Below are 26459 nucleotides of genomic sequence, written 5' to 3' on the forward strand. Positions count from 1 at the left end.
TTGAGTTGCTATCGACAGAAGAGAGGCAGAGAGGAAGAATTTCAAACTTTGAACTTGGTGAATCAATCTCATCAGTACCACATAATGTCATACACTGTCAGACCTGACTTACTTATTTGATACAAATAAAAATCATGTCCTCACAAGCTGACCAAGATGCTCCAGCCTGATGGTTCAGCCCATTCAGTTACAGTACTGCTGCTGTGTTTGAGAGTGAGATTAGACTGAATGTGTGAAATGTGTGTGTGAAACAAGCATATGTCCAAGCACAGTCAAGATAGTATACTTTTTATGGAGGTGGCAGGTTACTGCTGAGCCACTACAAATACCTGAAGCCTTTAGTTAGTTAAATCTAATGATAAGCATGAAAATTTATGACCTTAGAAATTTTAAGTTTGACACATTTAAAAGAAATTTTAAATCATGGTCTACATACTAGTTTTTTTCTTTCGAGTTTTCATCGGTGAATGTGAACAAATTATCATTAGAGACCATTAGATGTGACTGAAAGCTCTGGAAAAAGATGGTAAGTGGACATTTTTTGTGTGCAGTATTTTTTTTTCTGTTTTTTTGTCAAAGACTAATATGATTCTGACACTTGACCTGACTCCTAATTTAAAACAAAATGAATTAGTACAAACGTGAAGGAAACCCACATTACATGCCAAGAAAATGTGAATATTTTTAAGCTACAATTAATAAACCAAATGTTAACAGTGAGGTTACGCCACCAAAAACCGTCAAAACACTGGATTGGAACCTGTTTTCACTCTCAAAATGATTAATGGGTCTTTTAATAAATTGGCTAATACAAGACAACAATCTAATGAAGTTGTCTATATTTTATGATACTGTAAAAAGGTTTATTTACACCAGAAACTGATGTGTGAAACTGAATTCCCCTAAAATACAAAACCTCCCAAATTTTAACACCAACTCTCTGCTCTGAGACCATCACATCTGCTTTCATTTGGTACTTCCTCAGCGGAAAAGCAATGCCAGGGCTGCGTCAGTGCGATAATACCTAAATCACTCATGATGGTGCAGTAATCTCCGCTCTCCACTGACATGTAATCTGGATTATGTCAGGAGGGCTGTAACGCAGCATTCTGCAATGGCGTGATACACCTCAGGTAATTAATGACCCTGGAGTCAAAGTGTAAGTGAGTGAGTTTACATTGAGGATATCAGATTAAAAATGTAGTTGCTGTGTTCCATCGTCATTCATTTACTGAGTTTACACAGCTGCAAATAGTTAAAAAAAGATAAAAATCTGTGTAATGTCCTCTAAAATTTGATATTTGATGGTTAAATATGTTTTTATAACCTGTCAGAAATGAAATTTCTTTTAATATGATGATATTGGGGTTTATCTGATGTTAAATCTGTCACCTCCTGTGTTACCTGTTTAATGATGGGAGCATAAAAACGCCTAAGATTTCTGCCCAAACCCAAATCCTTTTAAAACGACAGACCATACAAAAGATCTATACCACAGAGATAAGCATAGGCATTCAGGCGTTTTCTGCTGCAAGAAAAAGAAAATCACAGCTAGAAAAGAGGGAAGCAGAAAATGCCTCACCCTGTGGTGTAAATGACTTTTCCAGTTGTGCTTTTGGGAAGTAAATGCCACCATTTTGGGGCAGCCCAGCTCCAGTCTGTCACGGTGGTTCAGCGCCGATAAGCGAGACACGGCACCACATTGTCACACAGGCAGAGAGGAGGAGAAATATAATCCTGGCAGCAGAGAAGCACCGCTGTGATATGAAAAATGGCACACTATCAGTTTGCTGTTTACATGACGGATGATTTATGATACGCAGGCAGACAGAACATAAACAGGAATACTGCTGTTGCCAAATAAATAGATAATAACAAGAATTACAGCAATTACTGATGGACAAAAGTGTGAAATAGGATGATTCATGGTAACATTGAACACACAACTTTCCCTGTTTAATATATATAATTGGTTTATCAGTGTATTTCTGGCATCCTTTTGTAGTGAAAATGTTATTTTCTTCTCTCTTGTACAGACTTTCTTTCAATCCACCATGTCTAATTGTGCCTCTGTGTGCTGGAGAGAGTAGTCAAAGCAAGAGAGGGAGAATTTCCTGTTGGAAAAAAAAGTGAAAATTGTGCCTCTAAGTGAAAATGCTCTTTAGCAGAGGTAGGAGTAAGTCACACATGTGCAAGTCACAAGCAAGTCTCATGTCTTAAAGCTATAATATGTAACTATTCCACATTAAAATGTCTAAAAACAACTAGACCTATGTTATATTATTTTCAGTTGTGTACTAACATTATCCCAAATGTTTCCAACAATTTTCAAAACCCAGAGTAATCTGTAATTTTAATCAAGGTAACGGTCCGTTTCATTTGTTCGTCTGTCAATGGCATCATATCCCCTTTACCAAAGAGTATACGCATACAAGATAATACATCAGCGTAGTGGTTATCCGCCAGAAACTGTCATAAATTGACTTAAATTCAGTTTTAAGCCACATTTTTAAGATAAACCTTTTAGATCTTGGTTGTTTTTAACTAATCTTTTAATGGGATGAAGGATTTTAGTCATCGGACGTCTGGAGTTAGCAACAGCTCGGCTAGCAGCTCCTCCCAGACGTCCTGTGCCCACCGAACAGCGACAGAGAAACACTGATTTTTAACGTGAAACTACTTTATTCAGTGTTTTTACCGGTTTTAATTCCCTTGTACATTTGTTTTTGGAGAGGAGGAGACCTCTGCAGATAATTCGGCTCCCGGTAAAAACCTGCTGAATGTCTAGATCTTAAGTTATCAGAGAAACAAGCTGAACAAATGTTAGCAGCAGCTCGGCTCACAGCCCTTCCTTACGTCCTGTGTCTGCCGAACAGCATCGGAGAAACACTGATTTTTTACGTGAAACTGCTTTATTCAGTGTTTTTACCTGTTTTAATCACTGGGTCTGTTTGTTTTGGAGAGGAGGAGACCTCTGCGGATAATTTGGCTCCCGGTAAAAACATGCTGAATGATGAAAACTGAAGTAATCCTATCCCAGAGAAGCTGGTTGTTTAATAATGAAGACAATAACTCTCATGATCCCACGCTACTTCAGAACCTCATCAAACCTTGTCTTTTGTTATTGTTTTGATTGAGAGACCCCTAGCGGCAGAAATTACATACTGCGCATTTAACCTTCAAGTCTCAAGCAAGTTCCAAGTTACTGTGGTGAGAATCAAGCAAGTCAAGTCAAGTTCCTGCTATAATTTAAGCAAGTCACAAGTCAAGTTAGCTAGTTAGCTATGCATCCTGCAAACAGCTGTGTTTAAAAAAGAAAAATAGTAATAATAAGTAGCGTCTTTCTTTCACTCACTTCCAAAACAAATGCATGCTAACTGAGCTAGCGATCTTTACGACACGAGGTGGTGGTGCTCCTGGGAAATGCAGTCTTCATTCTGGGAAAACACTACCACTTTTGTCCACAGGGGCCGCTAAAATCCACAGAAAACGAAAGTTCCTTGCAGTAACTTTAACGCTAGTTTTCTAGCTAACATTTGACCAGCCAGTAGGTTAGCTAAAGAGACACATTCATGTACCTCTCTTTGTGGGTTTTGCAGTGATGGATGAAGTTGGATGTTGTGGTAGTCATGTCACTGATTTTTGAGTTGCAGACCTTGTAAACCGCTGTTCTCTTCTCACTGCCATCATCGACAACAGAATCCTTGAATCCAAATTTTATTATTTTTGGACTAGCCCCCTCCATGATAGCGGCCTTGTGCGTTGGCCTCTGTCCTAGTAGGTTGCATGCATTGCACTAGAAATCACCCAATCATGTTTAAAAGACAAAATGTAACTTCTCAGTATATAGAAAAATGCACCTGTTTAATTAAATAGCTCAGCTGGATCATAGAACCCCAAGAGCCCCATATTACCAGCCCAGCTCATCATAAATGTAGATGAAGGGAGAGAGAAGGGGATGAGATCGAGCTAACATGAACCTCATAAATTGATAACCAGTTCAACAGACATATTGGCTTACCTTCACCTCTGAAAAAGTTGTAGCCAAGGCTGTCTGGTCCTGTTATTCTGTTTTTGATATAGTCACTAGGGCTTACCGTACAAGGATGAATGGTGTGTTCAGCTTCTAAACAAGATAAGACAAGTGTCAAGGTCGGAGTTTGCTTGAAACAAACTAGTTCATACAATTTGTTGTCTGACCACGTCTAAAGGTAGAAGTGCTTATAGCTGTTCCAAATTCCCTCAAGGTATGGTATCAAGTCTGTCAAATTTGGATAACCGTGCACTTTGTTCATCAAAGGCATCCATGGTCAGCTCGGCACATGAAAAATGACCGAGGTGGTTGTGTGAAGAATATAAAAAAGACACCTCACAACCTGGTCGGCTGCAGCCCCCCTGTGTAGTGTTTGTGGGGGGAAGGGGTTTCAGATGCAGCTTGATGATCTGACAAGCTAACACTAAAGTAAATTTCCATCAATATCAAATGAACTGTGATGACAACAATTTATGTTTTGTTCTATACCTGACCTTAAGCTGCTATCTGATGTTAACAAATCTCGTAGTAAGAATCCTAAAATATTTTCTCTCTCAATCAATCAGAAATTCCAATAATTTTAACCTCTTGTGGTCTCACCAGATCTCCATTACATTTACTTACTAAATAAGTGAGCACATTTCAACAGCAGTACCAAGATAATTCACATGAATACATCATGTCCAGGTGAAAAACGCAGAAAGATACCTTCACAAAGTAAAAACAAAACTGGAATTATTATGTAATGAGATGTAGGAGCTCTACCGCACCAGATCCACTGTTGCACTGCAGGTATTTTTGACTCAAAGGATCTACATCTGTGTGTCATTTTACCTCGTCCAGATGATTTACTTGGAACAGTCCGGTTCCTTTTACACTAATGGGCGATCAATTATTTGGCATTAATGAGTCTGGGACACAGAGCAGTGCTTTATCTACGTCAGGCGGGATCTCCACTCTGTGATGTCTGCCAACACAATGGATACAGCTTTAATTAAAATTGATTGGTGCAGCCGGTTCTTAATCTCCCATGTGCAGCTGTCACAAGGTTACTCTTTCATAGTGATCTGACATGAAGAGAGGCGGCTCGTTGCGTCCACATCGGTAATCAACACAATCTGATGAACTTCACTCACTCTTTGAATTAGGAGGTTATTGTCAGACTCAGGATCACATTAACTCAATATTTTATTATGTTAAGGGGTTAGGGGTTAGGTAAGAGAGTACTGTCCTATAGTGTAAAATCAGCGTATCAGAATTTGATAGTGACTAGTGACGACTGGCTCATGCTGATATTTCTGGCTGGTTGAAGCTCAGTTTTGAGGTCCCACTCTTTAATCCTAACTCTCCATTTTTATTCAGCTGCCTCTATCAGGTCAGACCAGCATGCAAAGCAACCCTGAAGGCACTCTTACTAGCGGTAAGAGGTGAATAATCCTGAATACCTCAATTTGGAGATGCATGTCAGTGTTTAAATATAATAAAATAACTTTCTTAAATCTTAGCATTGCCTTTACTGACTTTGGGGCTCCTGGTTGTGACATGAGAGCAGCTGTAATGCTGTAGTTGCTTCTGGTAACTTGACAGCTTGAATCACACATTTGCTTCCATTGTAACTTTTGCATATAAATCCTATATGAGGTTTAATTCCCAAACATTATCACATGTAATGTATTTTACTGTAGATGCAGCATTTTTTTCTTCTTCGGCAATTTCATTCATAATTAATTCATAACTCAAATGCAAAAACAACAATCCTTTAAAAGAATCAGTGTTACATTTCCTGCTGCTCGATGCCTGAAAGCCTTTTAGCTTCTTTCTCAGAACGTCGGCTACAAACTGTCACTGTCCACAAGGCTTTTGGTCTTCTTAGTTCATGCCCTTAGAGAGGAAGAGGAGGGGGGAAAAGTGGAGGCAGGAAGACAGACAAATCATTAGCGTCCATCCAGGTTCCTCTCAAAGCCTGAGCCTAAATGTGACAGAGTGGTCAGGATGTGCGTTTGTATGTGTGTTCCTGGGGAGAGAGAGGTTAGATCACACTCAGTAATGAAGTGGTATCATGTGGTTTACCTGAAGAACAGACACTGCCTATTGAGCTACTGATTCATGCTGCACATTTCCAGCTTTTAACTGCAGTCTGACCATCACATAACCCATTGAGCTTGATTCTTTTTACATGTATTTGAGCACAAATGTGTCCTTTTATTTGTAATTTTGCAATCGTGACTTTCCAGTTTGGGAAATACAGTACATTTATTTGCAAAACTTTGCTTAGACTGGAGACAGGAGGAAACAGCTAGCTCACTAATTAACATGCATGTCGTTTGTTTAATAATTGGGAAAGTGGTGAAAGGTGCTGGTCAGCAGATTTTGTTACCTTCGGACAGTCAGGCTAGCCGTTTCCCTCTGTTTCAAGTCTTTAAGCTAAGCTAAGCTAACCAGCTGCTGGCTGTAGCCTTATATTTAACCAATAGACACAAGAGTGGTGTCAATCTCTCAGCAAGAAAGCAAATAAGTGTATTTTCCAAAATGTAGTTTGCTATAACTGTTTTGTTTTTGTTTTTTTAAATTTTTTATGTTGTTGTTTTTCCAGCTTCATGGTTCATTGTCATTCTCACCCAGAGAGCTTAGATCACAATATGTGTCCTGATAAAACCGTCTCACAGAAGATTTTTTTTTTTTTCACTCTGTGATTCGGGCAGGAGAAAGATAAGAGAAAAGAATCTCATCTGCATTCAGCTGCTCAGAATGCAACCTCTCCATGAACCTCACCGTTTGCAAGTTTGCCTACAGGTGCTGCTAACTGAGAGACATGAAACAGCCTGCTGCAGCCTGCCTGCCATACTCAGGTGCACTGTACATAATGATGTGAACATCAAGGTGCCGTGCTAATGTCACTAGTTGGCTGCGGGTACAGATTATCTTAACGTGAAGACAGGTAAACATGTCTCCATTGTTCTTCCTCGTGTTCTGGGATGAATTCAACACAGTGTCTCAGCACTGATCGGAAACCACAGAGTCAAATGGAATGAATAAGGCATGTGAAGTCAATCCCTGTGGCTGAAAGTCTGTAACTCCAGGCTAATCTTGGGGATTAAAGAGCTATAAGTGGCAGCTCGCTCACTCTTGTTTGAATGCCACTTCGGTGTCAGACGGGCCCTGTGTATCTGAACACAGGAACACAGCATGACTCAAGACTTGGTGCTAATTTTACTCTGTTTTGAGAGGCTGCTGCCAAATCTTTTCGGTCCAGAGTCCAAATTATTATGTTTAACAAGAATATGCTGTTGGTCCGTGACTAATGTTAGCATAGATGAGATTGATGAATAGAGACCACACAGAAAAATACTTTGCAAGGCTAAAAACAGAAAAAAAGGTGTATGAAAATTACCTTTGAAAAGTAAAACATTGTAAATTCCTCCTCCAAGCAAGTTTAGAAAGACTGGGGTGTAATTATGGCAGATCACCTGCGCTGAGAGTTAATGACATGTCTCCCCAAAGGGACAATAAATCATAACATATCGCACTTCATATTGTAATTGAAGTCAATGTTGACACACATCTTAATATTCTGCATTAAATTCAGTCTGTTTCAATTCCTGATTCTTGCTGTGCTTCAGGGTTATGAAATCAGGCAAGAGAAAGCCCTCCATAGGATGGGGTCTCAGGTAAACCTTCATCAGATCCCAGACGTGGAACATTTCATTTGCATACCACTGATGCCTAAACGGAGATACTCTCCTTTGATTTGCTGCTGCACCTTGTTGTTGCGGAGCAGCCAGGTGGATGAGGGGAAGGAAAAAGACAGGCTAATCGAGCTGGCACACTATCAGAAGGAGGGTTGCTAGGTGACAGTGTTGAAGGAAGTGAAGTGGAGCACTTCATATGTTTGTGTGTGTGTGTGTGTGTGTGTGTGTGTGTGTGTGTGTGTGTGTGTGTGTGTGTGTGTGTGTGAAAAATGAAGAAAAAGGAAAGAACTGAGGTATGAAACATGTATATCATGGTGCTTTTTGGAATATTGGACTGGAACAGTAGTTTTTCCGTCATAATTTCAATACAAGATGATTCATGCAGTAGGAAAATGTAATGTTTTAATATGAATCTACATTACAGCCAGCAGTCAGTTAGCTTAGCTTAGCCTGGAAACACTGGCAAACCGCTAGTCTGACTCCATCTGAAAGTAACAAAATCTAAAAAAAGTAAAAAAAGTAACTGCACCTCCAAAGCTCACAAGTGTACACATTATATCTCATTTGTCTAATATGTACAAAAACTTAAGTGTAAAAATTAGTAAAAAAAAATGTTGTGGTGTAAGGGAGGGTTATGTGCAGATTATTTTCAGTGGAAAAGCCAGCTCGAAAAGTCACTGGTTGTTGCTAGATGAAGTCATGTGCTAATTTACATATCTGTGTCGTAACAACACAACCATATATAGGCCTATACAAATGAAAGTAGAGAAAATGAAGTCAAACTGGGAAAAAACACACTGGAATAAACTCACTATTGTAAACTCTGTGTAAATTTTTTTTTAAAACAACTTAAATAGTCGAGACAAGTTGAATTGTTTAGAATAAAGACAAAGGAGAAGTGGTTCCCTGGTCAAACAGTGCAGATCAGTGATTGGTCAACTGAAGGTGTCGCCCACTGAGTGCAGTCAGTCCAGAGAGCTCCAGCAACATATTTACCGTACAGACATGACAGTGTTATTGATTTTCTCTAAGTCATGACAAGACAGCGAATACACATAATTCCCAAAATTATTAAAATTACTCCTTTAATATTCATATTTGCAGACATGTTTCCTTATGTTTTGGTCCTGCCTCTGTAGTGCTTTCTTTCTTCATTCCTTCACCCACTTTCCTCCAGCATGCAACTGTTTACGCTCATTGTGTACCAATTTTCCAGTGGGCTACATTCATTATAGATTGCCAAGTACTGAAAATTATCATTCATTTCGAATCATATTATTTAATTACTCTCACAAAAAGTTTGAGAGTAATTTTGAGAGAGCTGGATTGTTTTTGGGCCATTCATAAATAATCAACAATTATCAACCTGTTTGGTGGATTTTCTCTCAACTCTGTGTTTTCAGAAACCAATTTAACACCTACCCACTCTTTGATAAATGAGACTGTTTTGCCTAAATTAAGAAAAGTAACATTTTATTCTTCTAAATATCCTCAAGTGCACGCCTAGGCATCTGTTATTACTGTGAAACAGGGCCCTGCTTAGTCATAAAAAGGACTGTAACAAACTGCATTCATTCAGATATTCAAGACGTCTTTGCCATTTTTTCTCCTCAAAAGCACATTATCCTCAGTCTCTCTGTGTCCTCTGTCGGTATCATTTTCTCCTTGTTTCTCTCTGGCCCTCTCTATCTTATTGAAACTGAAAATGACTCTCATCATTCAGTTTGTGTATTATGTTCCTTTTCTCTCCCGGCAGCTCACATCTCATTTTATTGTCACTAAACAGTGAGCATCTGAAAAAAGAGGCTGATTTTTTTATTACTACTCCTCCAAATCTCTGAAAGGCAGCAGAGTCGGCCATCATCAGTCAAGCTGTTCTGTGTGTAGAGGCTGTGAAGTCTGAAATCAAAGTGTGTTGCGGACTTGGTGACGAGCTCTGAGTTTCACATGACATCGTCACGTGTGAATTCTCACACTCACAGGGTGGCTTCATTGATCAGATGAAATGCCGCATCTGTCTTATTCAGCAGGTTTGGCAGGCAGCCATCTCTGATTCACAAAATGCATTGATCGGTCATCTGCCCACGAAGAGAACAGCTTGATAACAGCTACAGTCAGAGATGCAGTCAGAGTATTCAGTCCCGTTTTTATCAGAAATGATCAGTTCAGTAGGAACACTCATTTTGGCAATCTTACTGAAATTAAGACTAGTAGACAAATATATATTTTACCAGTTATTGTTATAGTGATATAGTAGATGATTAGGGGGTGAAAAATTATGGTTTCAGAAGATATTTACACAATTTTTTGAGAAATAAAATAATTACTAACGTGGAGATGATGCATAATTAATTAATTTCATTCTATTAAAACATTTTGGAAAATTGTATCAAATACAGTGTATTGTGTTTTTTAATGTGAGGACAATATGTGAGGATGAATTTAATCTGTATAAGCATTTTACAATTAACAAAAATCTCACACAATATTATATTTCCCAGCTCTACTCTGAATATCATGCTGAGGCTGCATTTATAGCATTTATAGCTTGAACACACCTCATTATGTGATACTTTATTGAAGCTTTATTTCCATTTCGTGTCCAGTTTCTAACACAGTGACAAAGACCTCTGGCTAATTCTAAAAACAGCACTACTCTAAATGTCATTGACTCGGCCTAAGAGCCTCATGTACATTAATTTACTGGTTTTTAAAAAGGAGCCTTGAAAATATTATTGGGTATAAGTTATGTTGCAAACACTGTCATAGCATTGTGACTGCATATATTTTTAGCAGAGACAGATTAACACTCTTGGGGGCAAAAATAAACCACCTAGTGATTCCCTGTTTTCTCTGATTGTCTCTGATTGTTTACTGTGTATAAATTGTTTAATAATTAGTTTGTGGTAACTTCATTAAACACAAATTTACTCAGGATTATGTACCATGTAAGCACAATATTAACAACGTAGTAAAACTAGATTTTAACTCAGGGCCCCTCTACAAGACAGATTGTTAAGAAATACATAATAATCAGGTGTCACTTCTATTGTTTCTTATTATATTGTGCTTTCACAGTATTATCAAACAATCTGCAATGAATCAATTGACGGGTCCCTGGGACAGTTACCCAAACTGCCCAGTTGGTAATCCAGCCTTGATTTTAATAGTATGAGCAGAAGTGCTAAACATCAAAGCTGTATGCTGAAGAAGGTATTAGAGTAGAGATGGTATTACAGTATTTGATACACTTTATGATTAATGGTAGCTTATGTTCTAGTCAAGATGATTTGACTTATTTCTCAAACTCTCTATGATTACTTTCCATCAGGCCAGTGATGGAAGTTTTGCTTCACTGAAGTAACACAGTCCCAGACTAACAGTAGGCTTACAGTAATATTCTCAGAGCAGATAAGCCCCTCACATCAAATGAACTGGCACTAGAGGGCACTGCATCAAACAGCCTCTCGCTAACCCTCTTATAGTATTTTGGAAAGCAATATAAAGGGACTTTTTTGAGCAAGAGCAGCTTTACATGGAAATATCCAGATCAGTCTTCTAGTGAGCATGTGATGTTTGCCATGGCAACGCTCCACTCACATCTACAGTTTGTTGACATGAAGTCGTCACCAGAGATGAGCCGAGATCAGTCTGCCATGTGCACAAGAAGCCATTTAAATGCAAGATATACATACAGTATCATACTCTGCATACATGTACTGTACATGCACACATGTTGATTCATGAAAACATGTCTCCTCCTGGCATTTACACACTTGTATTTATGAATGGTCCATTAGTCCCTGACATGTTTCTAAACACATAATCAGTCAACACGTGGTTGTTTATTGTTAATAACCGGAGCTACTGAATTATTCATTATTATTTTGAGGGGGAGGATGCATGTCATTAAATGTGGTTTCATGTGAGTAATAGTGAGGCTGCATAATTGTGGAAAAAATGTGGAAATTAACAAAGTATTTCAGCATCAGTGACGATCAAAAGACATGAAAACAATGATTACACAAGTCAAAAAGTGGACATAACCAGATGAAAGAGTTGACTGTTTTACATAAGTTCCATTTTTAAACCATTTTTTTATACTCTGAAGGCCACTTAAAGTAGTTTGTTGAAGGCTGTAATGTAGAACTCATAAAGAAAGTATCTTTGAACTGAGTTGTATACCTGCAGACATGATTTATACATATACCAGCATGAACCAGCATGAATATTGTTGAGGATTTATTTCTTTGTTTTTCTTTGTCTTTGACAGTGACAATGCACATTAAACAACATCACCGTAAATGTGTCAGCGTTAGCCAAAAGGATAATTGATAATAATAATCGCGGGGATGAGGGTGATGATATGTACGACTGTTGATGTGAATAGTAGCATTATAGAGTTTTAATCTAGACTATTAGTCACAAGTTGCACATGAAGTTGGCTTAAAGGATGAGGCAGGCAATCTTCTATATTTTTCTTATTGTCAACAAATCTCATGTGCAGAGTCAAACCAATAATGAATTGATCCGAATTGAGCTGAAATCTGTATATTTCATAATTAACATGTCACAAGATCAACTAAAACAGTATATGCACAGCACACTCTCACATGCTCTGCTTTATTAGGTTTGTCATGTGATGCCTGTTGTTTGACAATGGTGCAGTCTGACTCACCACTTCTGTAAAAAAAAAAAAAACATTTTTGCATCGACTTTATCAAATTAGTCAATGACTTTCTCTGCATGGGATCAACCGATAACTGAGAGATGTCACAACAAGCTCTCTGTCTTCTTTTCTGTAGTTTCACTGTCAGCTTTTATTAAAGAGGACATCTGAATGGAGTCACATGAAGTGTTACTTATCGTCACATGAAATCTGTGATATTCACCTGGCTTAACATCAGCAAAATATGCAGTCTACTGTATTTCTGTGAATAGAAAGCTCTAAATAGTCCTGTTTCACAAGAAGAACATTTTTAGCCAAGGTGTCAGGTATACTGTGCTGTTCTTTATGAAAAGGTCTATAAATATCCGCAAGCAGGTGGCTAAAGCCTGTGTGGCCCATCTGCTCACTAACCCTCGGAAGTGCAACTGTGTGAGTTTGTGTGTGTGGATGCTTTCTGGTGTGTTTATCTTGGTAATAAATTGAGTGTAACTTATGACCTCTGCTGCTACCCCTTCGCTGTCTTTTCTGTATGAAATCATGAATGAGAAGGACTTGTCAACCTTATGCAATATAGACTGCCAGTAATAACTGCCTCTACCATAACCCTAATGAGATAGTAGGTGTGTGCATGTGTGTGTGTGTGTCTAAGTGTGTGTGTGTGTGTATTTCCCAACCGGTCAGTCCATGTGATGGTAAAACACAATAAGCCTCTTAGGTCTAATCCTGCCCTGTTGGGAGGAGAGTGTCTCTCTCACACACACACACACACACACACACACACACACACACACACACACACACACACACACACACACACACACACACACACACATAGTGCAAGCACGGCCAAATCTGTCACCCTGCTCAGGGTAGTTGGCTTGCTTTCTTCCAGCAGCCTCTGGACAAAACATGGAGGTAATTTAAAAGTTTGTGGTTATTGTTGCTGTCATATTTCAGGACAGAATAAGATGTATTAAAAAACATCTTCTTTGCCTTCTTGTTGCCACACTGATGAGCATCAGTAGAAAGACAGACATGCACCTGACAACAGATATTACTCTATCTTTGCAGAGAAAGACTGACATAAAAGGTTTACTTTATTCACAGTGATATCATGAAAAGTACAAAAAATACAGTGTTTTGCAGTATTTATGTTGATATTGTCTAAAAGGCTTTTTTTTTCTTTCACCGTTTTTAGATTACCTTTGTTCTCCAGAAGAAAATGTCCACATGATCGACTTCACTAGGTTTAAGATCCGTGACATGGAAACAGGGACAGTCCTGTTTGAGATCACCAAACCTCCAACACCAGGTCAGCTCATCACCTCAGAAACTAGATACCGGGTTATGACATACATGTACACATCCTGGAATATATTATTCAGATTGAGTCATGTTTCCTAACCCTCTTTCTATAGTGGTCTTTAAAGGGGTATTTGATGGTATTCTTAAATTTCATTTTTGATGTATGATATTTTCTTTCTCCCCATGACTCTGCGAGAATAGAAAATGTTGTAATTTGTATTTTCTGTAGTCTGGTACTTAACATTGTAGCATTTGTATCACTGTTGGAGAAGTTTGAATTCATCATCTTGGCAAATTTTTTCACTTCTTTTCTTTCGAATGTCATTGCTTTAGCGGGAGGCAAAAAGCAGTGCGACCCCAACGCCGGACGATTTGTCCGATACCAGTTCACCCCAGCCTTCCTGCAGTTGCGGCAGGTTGGAGCCACGTAAGTCACTGTTCAGTGTGTGTTTTATGTGTCTATTTGGAATGAAGAAATGGAGATTCGGGGGAAATAAAGAAAGACTGTGTGTGTGAGAGAGAGAGAGAAAGAGAGACAGACAGAGAGAGAGAGACATGTGTCCTGTCCTTGGAAAAGCCTAATGATGCAATAACGTCCGTTCCAACCCTGCTGCTCTGACAGAGGACTCACACCGGATGTAGGAGGTGTGTGGGCTTTAGTGTGGGCAACAGGCTGAGGATGATTAGTGTGAACATACAGAACAACCCACCTGCTGAGTCAGGCACCAAATAGCTGTCAATGCTCCTGAGTGGTGTCCATCAGACTCCTGCTCTGTGACTGACTGCAGATTTCAGTCCAATCCAACAGCTAATTCATCTAGATAATCTTGGTTTAATTAAAAACATCAATGTCTATTTAACATGTGTTTTGTGCACCATATAACGGTGGAGGGTTGATGTTTTATGGAAGAAAAGAGTGCTGATGTGTGTTGATATTAAAGGATAATTCCATTTTTTTTTCAACTTGGGTCCTATTATCGTCATTTTGACCATTATTTCTATCAGATACGATTACTTTGTGCTCATCAAGTTAATTTCTGAGATCTGATAATGTGGCAACATCGTTAAAAAGAGGGCTGACAGGGCAAGAAAGTCAAGTAGTCAGACAATCAGACAGGTTTTAAACAAAATCCCATATAAACCAAACTTATTTGGAGACAAAGCAGAGCAGTAAAAAATGGTCGTTGTAAACATTAATCAGAGTTTACAGACTGACCTCCAGGTTTATCTTTGACTTACAATACTTGATATAGTTGTGTGTGCACGCAGTTTTCTTGTACAATGAGGGATTTGTAGCAAAATTGCGGTGCACTAAGACTTTACCTGCAAATAAAGTGCAAGCAACTTTATGTATACAGCACTTTTTATAACAGAAGATGGAAGAAGAAAGAGTTATAGAAGAGACAGAGAAGACAATGTATAAAACACTGAGAAATAAGAACAGAAAGTAAGAGTTACACAATCAAGAGCCAAAGAAAAGAAATGGCTTTTAAGGTGCCAGAGTCTAGACCAAAGGTGGTTTTAGATAATCTGGCTAATCTGTCGGCTGGTTTAAAACCTGTATGATTGACTGAGTGCTTGTGTTTCTTGCCACATTGGACCCAAGTTGTAAGAAGCCAGAATCACAGAAATGTTTTGTATTTTCATTCGCTTCCAGGTTGGTACATTTATTTTCTGTCTGTGTCTCTGCAGAGTGGAGTTTACAGTCGGTGACACACCCATCAACAACTTTCGTATGATTGAGAGACACTACTTCCGCGACCAGCTGCTCAAGAGCTTTGATTTCGAGTTTGGCTTCTGCATGCCCAGCAGCAAGAACACATGCGAGCACATCTACGAGTTCCCCGCACTGTCCGAGGAAATCAGTAAGTGGATAAACACACGATACACAGACACGCACAAGCAATCAGAACAGACAAATACACCCACATCAGGAGACCCAAATCCTGAACTATGTGTCTTTTTTTCTCTCTAGTGCGTGAGATGATCCTGCACCCTTATGAGACGCAGTCTGACAGCTTCTACTTTGTGGACAACAAGCTGGTGATGCACAACAAGGCAGACTATTCCTACAGTGGGGGGCCATAAAAGACCAGCACCCTCCACCTTGTACTTCCCCCCGCTGTTCTAGACATTTTCCATGTTACCACTTCAGGAGAAACAGATGAACTGATGGACAAATCACTGGCAGTAAATACACACACACACACACACACACACACACACACACACACACACACACACACACACACACACACTTGTCTCATTTCTGTTAGCTCCATGTATTTCCATTCACTTATTCAGCTCTTTGCCTCACCGTCTTTGCAGGAACATCACATTCTGCCAGTGGTATCATCGGTTTGCATGTGAGTGAGTGTGTGGGCAGTGTCTGTACATACTGTTGATTTCAGTCTGTATATGTGGGTTCCACTTGTTTGTCAGGCGGGTGTTGATTCAGTTACATTTTGTGTGTTTTGATAGCCATTAATAGTCATAAGAGTAAAAAGGGACCAGTGAGTTTTGTTTGTCTTTACTGAATCTCTGAGGAAGCAGACGAGGCGGAAACCAGCCATGAGACAAAGAGAAAAATGACGTTATGCTAAAGAGTTAAATAATAAATAATCAATTCAGATATATATTTATATAGTTTGTATAGGAATATCATTACATTTCTTACTCCTGAAGTTTCTTATCGATTACATTTCAAGTAGCACACATCTGAATGATTCAGTCCTCCTTCTGTGGTCATCGTTGAGGTGAATGACAAACAGAGATGTGTACTTTGTCATTGTGAACGTGTCATTTGTTTAATGTTTTCATGTTCATAGAACTACTACGTCAGGAGTATTTTTTAAAGAAATAGCCATTTTGAGAAGTGTCAGAAAACATACATAGCCAGAAGTCACAAGTCAGATACCAATTTTGATATCCAGTACGTACTCCGTAGTACTGAACACTGTGTATACTTTAATTACGATAAATGTTGTAAGTATAAAATTTTAAAAAGTATGTAAAGTTTTGACAGCTGAAATTCCATCACTGCAATAAATATGGGATTGTTTTTCGAAATCTTGATGTACATTGTTTGTTTTTTCACAAAAGAATGAAAGAGTACACTGAAGAGAGAAAGTTAACAGTATGGTAAACAAATTTATATATGATGAGCAGACAAAAGATTTTTGAAACAGTGAAAATTATTCAAAAACAAAACCAGTACAAAGAGAATTTCATAGACAATATGAAATGAATATAAAACAAGTAAATATATTCTATAAATAAGGTATCCTGATGGCATTATGTTGCTTTTTTTATCTGTATATTATTATTTTACTGATCAAATGAAAATCATTTATTCTAAAATGGTGGTTTTACTTGATGTTGACTCAATAGTTAAGTTCAATACTTTAAATTAATACTGTGTCTTCTCAAATATTATTATTTCCCAGACACAATGTTTGGTAATTTACCACAGTCAAACAAAAGTACATTACAAACATTACAAAATTACGTACAAAAGTATTATATAAAAAGAATAAAGAATTTCTTTGAGATAAACAGCAGTTGTTGAAACTCAGCATGCTAAAATAATTCCTGCTATATAAAGTCTGCAGGTGGTTTATATGATCGTTCATCTCTTTTATCAGGATAATTAATGTAGAACAAGAAAACATAAAGACTGAAGAACAAACAAAAATTCAAACTTTTTACACCAGAAGATGATTCTTCATGTGGAGCAAGCTAGAGGACCACAGTGTCTCTGCTGCCATCTACTGTGGCGACCATCTTACTACACTGTTGCCATGGCACCACCGATCATCCTCATTATCATCATCCTCAGCCTAATTTTTAGTATTAGAAACCAGCGTGAACAATATGAGAACTTTTTTTATGCTGCATCCACATCACAGTAGAGCCAATAACTGAAGATACAGTGTATTTATTAAGCCAGATCAAATACACAATAATACACTCGCTCACAGATAAAAGCAAAGTTATCAAAACCATAGAAGGTTGAATTTAATCCGTTCACATACAATGACATGAAAAGCCAAAAGTAGGTTAGTCATAGTAAGGTACTTAAGCAGAAAATATCCTGTAATATTTTGGGTTTTTGTGTTTTTCTACACTCTAAAGCTCTTGGAAATAGTTACAAAGCTATCCTTTATATATTACTATTATATTACATATTTACTGTAATTGAAATGTTGTTCAGGCAGAATTTGCAATTATTTTGATGGTGATTCAGTAAAGGAAGCGACTAAATAAACCTGTTAACTGATTCATATTTAATTTGGTAGAGAGGAATACAGATTTGCTACTGAGTACATCAACCATTCAATTAATGCTGTAGATCAAATTTAAAAAATATGGTTCCTTAAAGGTTAAGTCGCCAACCATGACTTGCAACATCTGCAGTTAAAGTCTGGATGGGGACCTTTATTGCTGTCATCTCTGTACTGTCGCTTTCTATTAAAGGCATAAAAATGCCAAGAAATATTAAAATAAGGATTCACAAATAACAAAATAACTAGTAAAAAATTTAAAATTACTTAGAAATACATTCATTAATACCAAAATGATGAGAAATTTGTTAATCAATTTCACAATATAGTTTTTAAAAAGAAAACAAATTAATGTCGTAACAAAAGATACAACAAGCTCTATTCATTGGCTAACAGTGGTTGGTGCAACTTGTGAATTGCTTTATAAGCAGCTGCAAGGCTCTCTAGTTCCTCCAGTCTGTCACTCAATGGTAAACTCAAGTTTGGGGGTTAAATATCCACCAAGCTAATACTGTAGCATTAAGCTGCTTGCTACAGCATCACCCATTCAGGCGACAAAATTATTATTATTAAAGATCGGGGGAAGATGAAGGTGAAGCTCTTTATATTAAGGAGATAGATGTACAGGAGGTCACATACCCTGCCAGACTCTCCACCCCTGAATAAACCACAGGATGCAGCCCATTCAAACAGCCATGCTGCTCAAAGATGTGTCCCGTGTCCTCATACTCGTACTCAGCTTTACATCGACCAATAGTAGCCACCTCTGAGGTCAGACTGACAGGCGGCATGACCTGTAGACAGCTGGTATGGACGTTGGGGTCCTGCAGGGAAGAGGTCGTGGACGGGATTGTGGTGCTAACAACTTGTGAATCTGACACCAGGCTGTCTTGCTGTAATTCCTCCCACAAATTACCTGGGAAAAAAGAGGGAAAACATCAGATGTAATGTGGAGGGCATCTGCTTCCTTTTCTAAATTGATCCCCCTTTTACAGGAATTTAAATCTGAACTTGAAATGTTCCTGAATGAAATGATTGTACAGGTTTAATTGGGAGGGAATGAGAGTGAAAGTAAATGTTTGGCTTTCTCCAGCACTGTCCTACCTTGCAGCGGTAGGTCAGTCAGGCTGGGGTTGAGCATGTCGATGTCATAACGGGCGTCCCCCTCCAACAGCAAGTCCTGCATGCTCCTTGGGCCAATGCAGTACTCGCCCTGCAGGGCAGCATCGTATACTGGTGGCATCCTCCCAGCCATGGGTGAGTTCAGGCTTCCAGTGGCTGATGGGATGCCTGCTGCAGGCTGCTGTCCGCAGGGTGAGTACAGGGCAAATGAATTGCTGGGGTGGGCGGCGGCGGCAGGGGGAAGATAGCATGGCTGCTGTGAGGGAGGAGGAATATGGGAATACTGTGGACGCCGGATGGATCCAAGCTGTGTTGAGGTGCAAGATGATGAGGTGGTGCCGTAAATAGGTGCAGGTCTGGAGCACAGAGCTGGGTTGATGTAAGGTGGCAAAGACCTGAGCTTGTTCGGTCTTGCCCCCAATAGACGATCCAGGTCCTCTGCATAAAAAGTGAAACATTTTTCAAAAATAAATTACAATTATGTGCTTTCAAGGTCTGAATCAGTACAATGTTACACTCCAGGCTCCTTTGCTAATCTCCCTTTCTTTCAGTGGCAATGTCTTTCAAGATGGTTAGAGGACCCACCTGGTCTCGCCATGCTCCTGCGAACAGTGACTGGGTCCTTGCGGCGCCATTTGTGCAGCTCCTCCTGCATCTTCTCCACCTTGGCTGGATTGAGAGCCCACAGACAGCCTTTGCGGGACGAGTTTCCATTTTTGTTCTCCACCTTCTCAAAGCACTTGTTCAGGGAGAGGTTGTGCCGCACAGAGTTCTTCCATCCGTCAGGAGCTGTCTAAAAAAACAGAGATGCAGAAGATGAAGAAGAGATGGTTTAAAGCACATAAGGCCATGTCATGTTACGGTACAAGAGGAAAAGTAAGGAGCACACATGACTAGGGCTGCAACTAATCATTATGTTTGTTACAATTAATTTGCCGATTATTTCTCTATTAATGAATTTCTTTATTGCCTTTATTGGTAGAGAAAAAATCAGGAAACATGAAAGAGCAAAGGAGGGGTGATGCAGCAATGACAGCCGATTGGAATTTAACCAAGAATGATGCAAATAAAAATGTCAGAAAATAGTGAAAAATGTCAATCAAAATCTCCCAGTGACCCCCCTTAAAACAGTCTGTTTTGTCCAAACAAGAGTTCAAAACCCAAAGACATTCAACGATTTCAGTCAGGATAATCTCGTCAAGGCTCTAACTGTTTATTGCAACAATAGACAACTTAGTTTGGTGGTGTGTTGCTCCTCATGTACAGTAATGAACATAAACACGTATTAAAAGAAACAATCAGAAGTTATGTACAACAGAAAAGCAGCAAATTGTTATATTTGTGAAGCTGGAGCCAGTGAATGTCTGGCATTTTACCTGTCTTGAAAAATGATTACTTCATATTTATTATCAAAAGTTAGTCATTGCCAATTTATTTTCTGTCGATCGACTAATTGATTAATTATTTTGGCTCTACATGTGATGTTTAGCTCCTTTTGATAAGTGAAAAGTAGCCAAGAATAATTGAAAAGTTAACCATTATTATTTGTGACTCCCATCATAAAAGAATACTGAACTTCTTAGTTTTAACTAATTATGCTCCAATGTTTTATTCTGGCTTGGCATTGACTCACTCCAAGACATCCAGATTAACTGGAGCTCTCACCTACTACCTGACCATGTTTCAGTGTATATGTATATGTTTCAAATTGAACATTCTTGCCCAAATATTACATGAGCGTTGTTACAAATTCACTGCAATCTGTAGGGATCAAAGCAGGAGCCCATCCCTAAAGATCTTGTCAATATTGAGAAAGTATTTTGATTTATCAAAAAAAAAAAATCCCAGCTTTTTGCAAATACACCTGACTCTCTATTACTTCTGTCTCATGTATTTTCTGGCCCTGCAGCATGTGTTAAATGTGACAGGCAGCTGTTTGGAAAGCAGCCATCTATAAGGGGCCTTCTTGAAAATGAAAAGTCAAAAAGTCTTTGAGCTCTTTCCAAAGTCTGAACTTCTATGATTTGTGACAGTCCAGGGTTCAAACAGAGGTCCAAACCTGCAGCTGCTTCATTTAAGCAAGATTTAAGCACAGGGGCATGAATTTATAAATGTGAATTTCTCACCAAAATCAAAAATTTACATATTATCTTCCTTCTTAATTTCACTTATCAGATTTTATTCTCTGAGTGGTGAAACATTTGTACAATCGTCCTACCTACGCTCAAACACACTGCCTGTATTAAACAGATCCAAAACATCATCTCATTTTACTTCCATGCCAGCTTCATGCCTTAACAGATTACCACACAGCTGGTCCAGAGCCAACATGCTGCAGGTGGAACTCACTGCTCCTTGCAGTGTTTCATTAATCATTACAGGGATGCTGTAGTGAGTGATTCATGTCAGCTACAACACAGATGTGGTGGATGATCTTTTGCTTTCAACAAAACACATGCCAAACTTGATCAAACATCTGATCAACCTGATCAACATTAAAACAAAATGTTCAAATCTTACAATATGCAAAACATTTGCTATATATCTGCTTAAGTTGCCCCAGTGCCTCCACTGGTGCTCTGAGATAGCAGGTTAAGAAAAGGAGAAAGGAGACAAACTAAACATCTTCAAGGAGGCAATTCCCTGAATGAATCAGCCAAAACATTTCCTGCACTCTCCTCAGTGAGTGTAGGAAAGACTGTCAAAAATACTAAAGGTTCAAAACTAAATTAGAGCCAACACCTTAATCTCCATAAAAGAGTCAGTCAGCCAATTCTAATAAAAGTAACAGCTGAAATAATAATCAGTTTCATCACGATCGGTCTGCAAAAACATGGCTCCAAGCCTAATGCCATCAACCTGCAACCAAGAAGACTCAAAAAGATGAGCAGTAAAAGCAGCATCTACAGACTAACACACAGATTTTACAGTGACCAGTTATACTTGTTCAGGAGTTTTGGAAGAGGTGCAACTACAGGAGAAAAAGGTTTGCAAAAATCTCTGTAAAAACTATGCCAAGAAACACAAAATCTATGGACTAATTGTGGTACAACAAGTGTTAGGGTTCAGGTTTTTTCAGCTCTGCTTGTGCTACTGAGGAGCATAAGATTTGTCTCTTTGGTTAAATTCAGTATGTGAAGAAGAAAACGTGAACTGTTGTACCTTGAAATAGGGAAAATGTTCAGTCATGAAGCTGTAGATCTCGCTGACGGGCAGACTTCCTGATTTGCTGTTTTTCAGAGCCATGAAGATCAGAATGCTGCAGTCACAAAAGAGACATTAATATTATAATGTATAAAACAACTAATATTTAATGTTAGTTGTTTTATACATTATATGTGGCACAAACAAGATACATAAATTTGAGAAATTAGTTTTATCCAGAGATAACAAAGAACACAGAGTATAGTTCCCACATACATTTTGATTGTTTGCACTTCTTGTTATTGCCATGTCAGACTATTAGTATACTATTTTGAGTATTTCTCATTAAAATAATATTAGGATGGAACAAGGTTTTCAGTGAGGCAATAAAAAAGTGAATGAACGGCAGACAACAGATGTAATGTTACCTGTATGAGTAAATGGGCTTCGGGAAAAGGGAATTTGTGGGACTCTCCTTTTGTGTTTGAGTGGAAAGACTTTGCAGAGAATATTTTGAGCTGTTGGACTGGTTATTATTAGGGTACAATCTAGATGAGACCTGTACAGAACACACACACACAAAAATAATGACCTGAAAGGCGATGAAACAAAACCATACAATATTTTCCTTCATTTCCATAGCTTGTTTCAATTACCTTCATATCCATATACTGCATGACTCAACCAACACACTCACTCACCTGTTGGAGAGGGCTCGATGAGCTGTAGGATGGATAACTTTGAGACTGGAAGCAGGAAGGCTCCACAGGCACAGCTGGCAGGTCTGGGTACAAACACTGAAAAATAGTATGATAGTCAATCTTAAGGATTTGATAAACCAACCTACTGATATCCAGCTGTTGTATTTTTGACACACAAGCCTGGAATACTTAAATGAGGATTAAATGAGAGCACCATAAGTCTAGAGACCTGAATGTTGCCATTGTTTTGGTCCCAGGATGTTGGCACCTCACTGCTGGAGCTGTGTGTAAGAGTGTCAGGGCTGCAGACCTCCTGCAGGCAGCTGAAGGGAGACGAGCACTGTTGGAGGCAACCTGCAGTCATCACTGCGCTGTCACTGAAATGTCGCCGGTACAGATGGAAATGACTGTCAGAGTCAACAGGGCCTTGTCCTGATTCTGACCCTGAACTGACGGTCCCATCAATGCTGTGCCTCCTGTTCATAGCCGCAGTCCTCAAGATGAAGGCGTTGCTCTCTTGCTGGGTGAAGCAGACATCGTATCCATCCTTAATCTGTGGTGTGATCATCAACAGGGTAGATACAGATCATTAAAAACTGTGACAGTGAAATTAAATTACTGTTCACAAACCCAGTAGGGCTGAGTTCCATGTGTAAATCTCCACACTCAGTTTTTAGACAAGGAAGAAAAGATGGTGCCAACATGCTGCATGGGAATCCCCTTAGGTCATTAGTGGAAAACCTGCCCTCTCAGTAAATAAAGCACAGAGAATGTATCCACTTTTCAAATTGATTCTTATTCACAATGCATTCATTTATTTATGCATTTAATTTGACTGTGGTGTGCAGAACCTCTGATGGGTTAAAAAAAAAAAAAAAAAAAAAGTGCAGATTGAAGCACCCAGATTGATGCTTTTTCATTTTATTTGCTGAGCGTTAGATGGTACATAAAGACCGGACAAAGTGGGAAAAAGCTAGCCTGGCTCTGATCAAAGGTGCTGAAATCTGCCCACTAGTGCAAGTCACTGCACCTGGCCAAGAAATACTCATATAATGGGCACATAATCCCTGTAAAATCAAAAACTCATTTTTACACTTCGTATTTTGTGTGGATTAAACAAAAGAGGTATAATGTGCTGATTAGTGAGCTTTAGAGGTGCCATTAGGTGGATTTTGTTACCTTTGAATGGAGCCAGGCTAGCTGTTTCCCCGTTTTCAGTCTTTGTGCTATGCTAAGCTAACCAACTGCTGGCAGTAGCTTCATTTTTATCCTACAGACATGAGAGTGGGATCAATCTTCTCATTTAAGTGTCAGCAAAAAAGCGAATAAGCATATTTCTTAAAATACCCAACTATTCCTTTAAAAGTTTATTAAACACTGCATGTTCCCAATGTGTAATCAATTTGCCTTAAAAAGAAATACTGATCAATAGCAGGATAAAACATTTGTCTTTGGGACATACTGGCACTGTAAAAGTTTTCTGTCCTTGTTTTAATCCACAAACACTCAATAAGCAGTAAGAGAAGTCAGAACAGTTTTTTCTATTTCCAGTGTCACACAGAAGAGCAAGTATATCCAGCTGCAGCCGCAGCACAAACGTGCAGTATCTAAACAACACACTCACTTTACTACATGACACACCCACTTGGTTAGGTTTAGGCATGAGGAGGGAGATGGTTAGGGTTAGGGTTAGGGGTCGGGGGGACATGCCCTTAGGGTGAAAACATCTGGGGGGGTGTCTTATAGTAAAGTGTGTGTGTCATGTAGGGTTAAGGTGAGTCTGCGAGGCTGCAGCTAGACCCGTCTTCAGAAGAGGCTGTTTCAAGTGAAAACAGCCTGAGGCTGATCAGTACCTGTGATTCTGCCATCTGCTGGCAGGAGGGCCCACGGGGCTCACAGGTGTGTAGGTTGGCCTGAGGGGTTGATGTTTGAGACTTGCCACTGCGTGGGGAAAATCTCGTGGAGTCTGACATTCTGCACCAAGATCTGCTCCTGTGAAGAGATTTTTTAAAAAGCAGGCTAAATTTGAGATATCCTTTATCTTCTGGTCCAATTTGATCAAACAAACTGAGGTGTGTCGACATAATTTGCAGCAGATGACATGTTCTACTTATCTGAATCATGAGCAGCATAAATGTAAAGTGAATGTCGCATGAAGCTGGTAAGGTATAACATCAGATAAGGGAGGAAACTGGCAAAACATATTTTTCTATTCTACTTCAGATTTATACAGCTGTTTACATGACAGGAAGCAATTCTGATTTGTTTTGAGGAAGCACTTCTTGTCACTGATCCTTTGAGATCATATCTACTGAGTCATTATTCTACTGTGAATCTGTGAGATACAGTATACTGTGTCCTCTGACAGCATGAGCCAGCATATTAAAACACCAAAGTTTGACACCAGTGACAGGGGTTTATCTGGCCAAGTGTAAAGAAGGGTTATCTGATCCCAGCGGAGGTGAGAGACACGTGGCCCAGGTTCCAGTAAAGGTAACCTCAACCCCGACATAAACCAAGCTCATTAAAACTGCCAACAAACCATGGCTGTTAGGTCATGTAAAGCCAAATAATGCTGAGGCAGACAATCAGCCTCTCTTGACGTGTGTGTGTGTGTGTGTGTGTGTGTGTGTGTGTGTGTGTGTGTGTGTGTGTGTGTGTGTGTGTGTGTGTGTGAGTGAGAGACAGAGAGAAGTAGCAATCATAGCTCTTTCTGTTAAGATGAGAGGAGGCTTTAAGGTGAAAGCTGAGAGATTGCCTTTTCACCACTGTGGCAACAAATCCTCTCATCTGCTTGACAGACACACTGACACCAGCCAGAACGGATGCACTTAGAGTGAAGTGAAGTAGAAACTTCAGCAGCGGTGATAGTCCGTGTGAAGCTTTCTCATCATTAAGACCAAAAAGAAACTGTATTCACCAAAGGTTCAAATAAGCTTTGTGTTAGTATTTTGCATCCTTGTATTACTTTTCATTCGTTTTTTATTTGCAGCCTTATAAAAACGAGGATTTCTGAAAACGATTAGTGCCTTTGGTGCTGTATAAACAATGTACGATGTTCCATTTTACATTCCTTTACGCACAGTAAAATATACACTTGTGGCACCTTTGATACATCACTGTGTGAAAAAAAAGTTTCATAATGATCTTATTATCTCTGTTGGATCTTGGCTGGTTTCTGCTCTCAGCAGTTACACTGTTTGATTGATACGACTAATAGACAGTTATACACAATATACACTTTCATCAATCATGTAATTAGCAAGATTGTTTTCCGTATTTGTTCTTGTCTGCATCGGGACCTTTAAATTGGTCATATTAAAATAATCTCAAACAATCTCAGAGAATGTAATTACAAATTACACTTACAAATTACTTTTCTCATTTTGGCAAATATGCAATATTTCATTGAAAAGAGAATGACTCTGCTAATGTATTCTTGTCATTTCAAAATACTGATTATCAGCAACTTCAGTTCAATTTCAGAATTTGTCTCTGCCTTTAACATGCGTG

At 38.9% G+C, this 26459-nt stretch overlaps 3 protein-coding genes across 4 annotated transcripts in view; 1 reads left to right on the forward strand and 2 right to left on the reverse strand.

Annotated features, from left to right (window-relative positions):
* Positions 1-4093, reverse strand: part of cryba1a (crystallin, beta A1a) — a 17973-nt gene extending 13880 nt beyond the window's left edge. Inside the window, exons 1-2 of the mRNA XM_042415316.1 lie at positions 4022-4093; positions 1583-1757 (exon numbers count right to left, since the gene is read on the reverse strand). The gene's annotated coding sequence lies outside the window, so the exon portion shown is untranslated. The remainder of the gene's footprint in view (positions 1-1582; positions 1758-4021) is intronic.
* Positions 1-16733, forward strand: part of unc119a (unc-119 homolog a (C. elegans)) — a 17739-nt gene extending 1006 nt beyond the window's left edge. The window contains exons 2-6 of one of the 2 annotated variants that reach the window (XR_006096712.1): positions 13590-13703; positions 14030-14123; positions 15389-15561; positions 15672-15886; positions 16025-16733. Coding sequence is in view for 1 of the 2 variants with exons in the window: in XM_042415315.1 (XP_042271249.1) it covers positions 13590-13703; positions 14030-14123; positions 15389-15561; positions 15672-15784 (494 nt within the window). In the remaining variant the exon portion in view is untranslated. Of the gene's footprint in view, positions 1-13589; positions 13704-14029; positions 14124-15388; positions 15562-15671 lie in introns of both variants that reach the window. The other variant, XM_042415315.1, reaches the window with a different exon arrangement.
* Positions 16734-18516: 1783 nt separating this feature from the next.
* Positions 18517-24919, reverse strand: foxn1 (forkhead box N1). The gene is made up of 8 exons (XM_042415414.1): positions 24800-24919; positions 23176-23499; positions 22947-23042; positions 22674-22804; positions 22264-22360; positions 19687-19894; positions 19084-19539; positions 18517-18895 (listed from the first exon to the last, which is right to left on the reverse strand). Exons 1-8 carry the CDS (start codon positions 24917-24919, stop codon positions 18582-18584), a joined length of 1746 nt encoding a protein of 581 aa, XP_042271348.1. The 3' UTR covers positions 18517-18581.
* Positions 24920-26459: the final 1540 nt, after the last annotated feature.

Source organism: Thunnus maccoyii, chromosome 6, assembly GCF_910596095.1.
Source record: "Thunnus maccoyii chromosome 6, fThuMac1.1, whole genome shotgun sequence".
In the NCBI taxonomy this organism is placed as follows: domain Eukaryota; kingdom Metazoa; phylum Chordata; class Actinopteri; order Scombriformes; family Scombridae; genus Thunnus; species Thunnus maccoyii.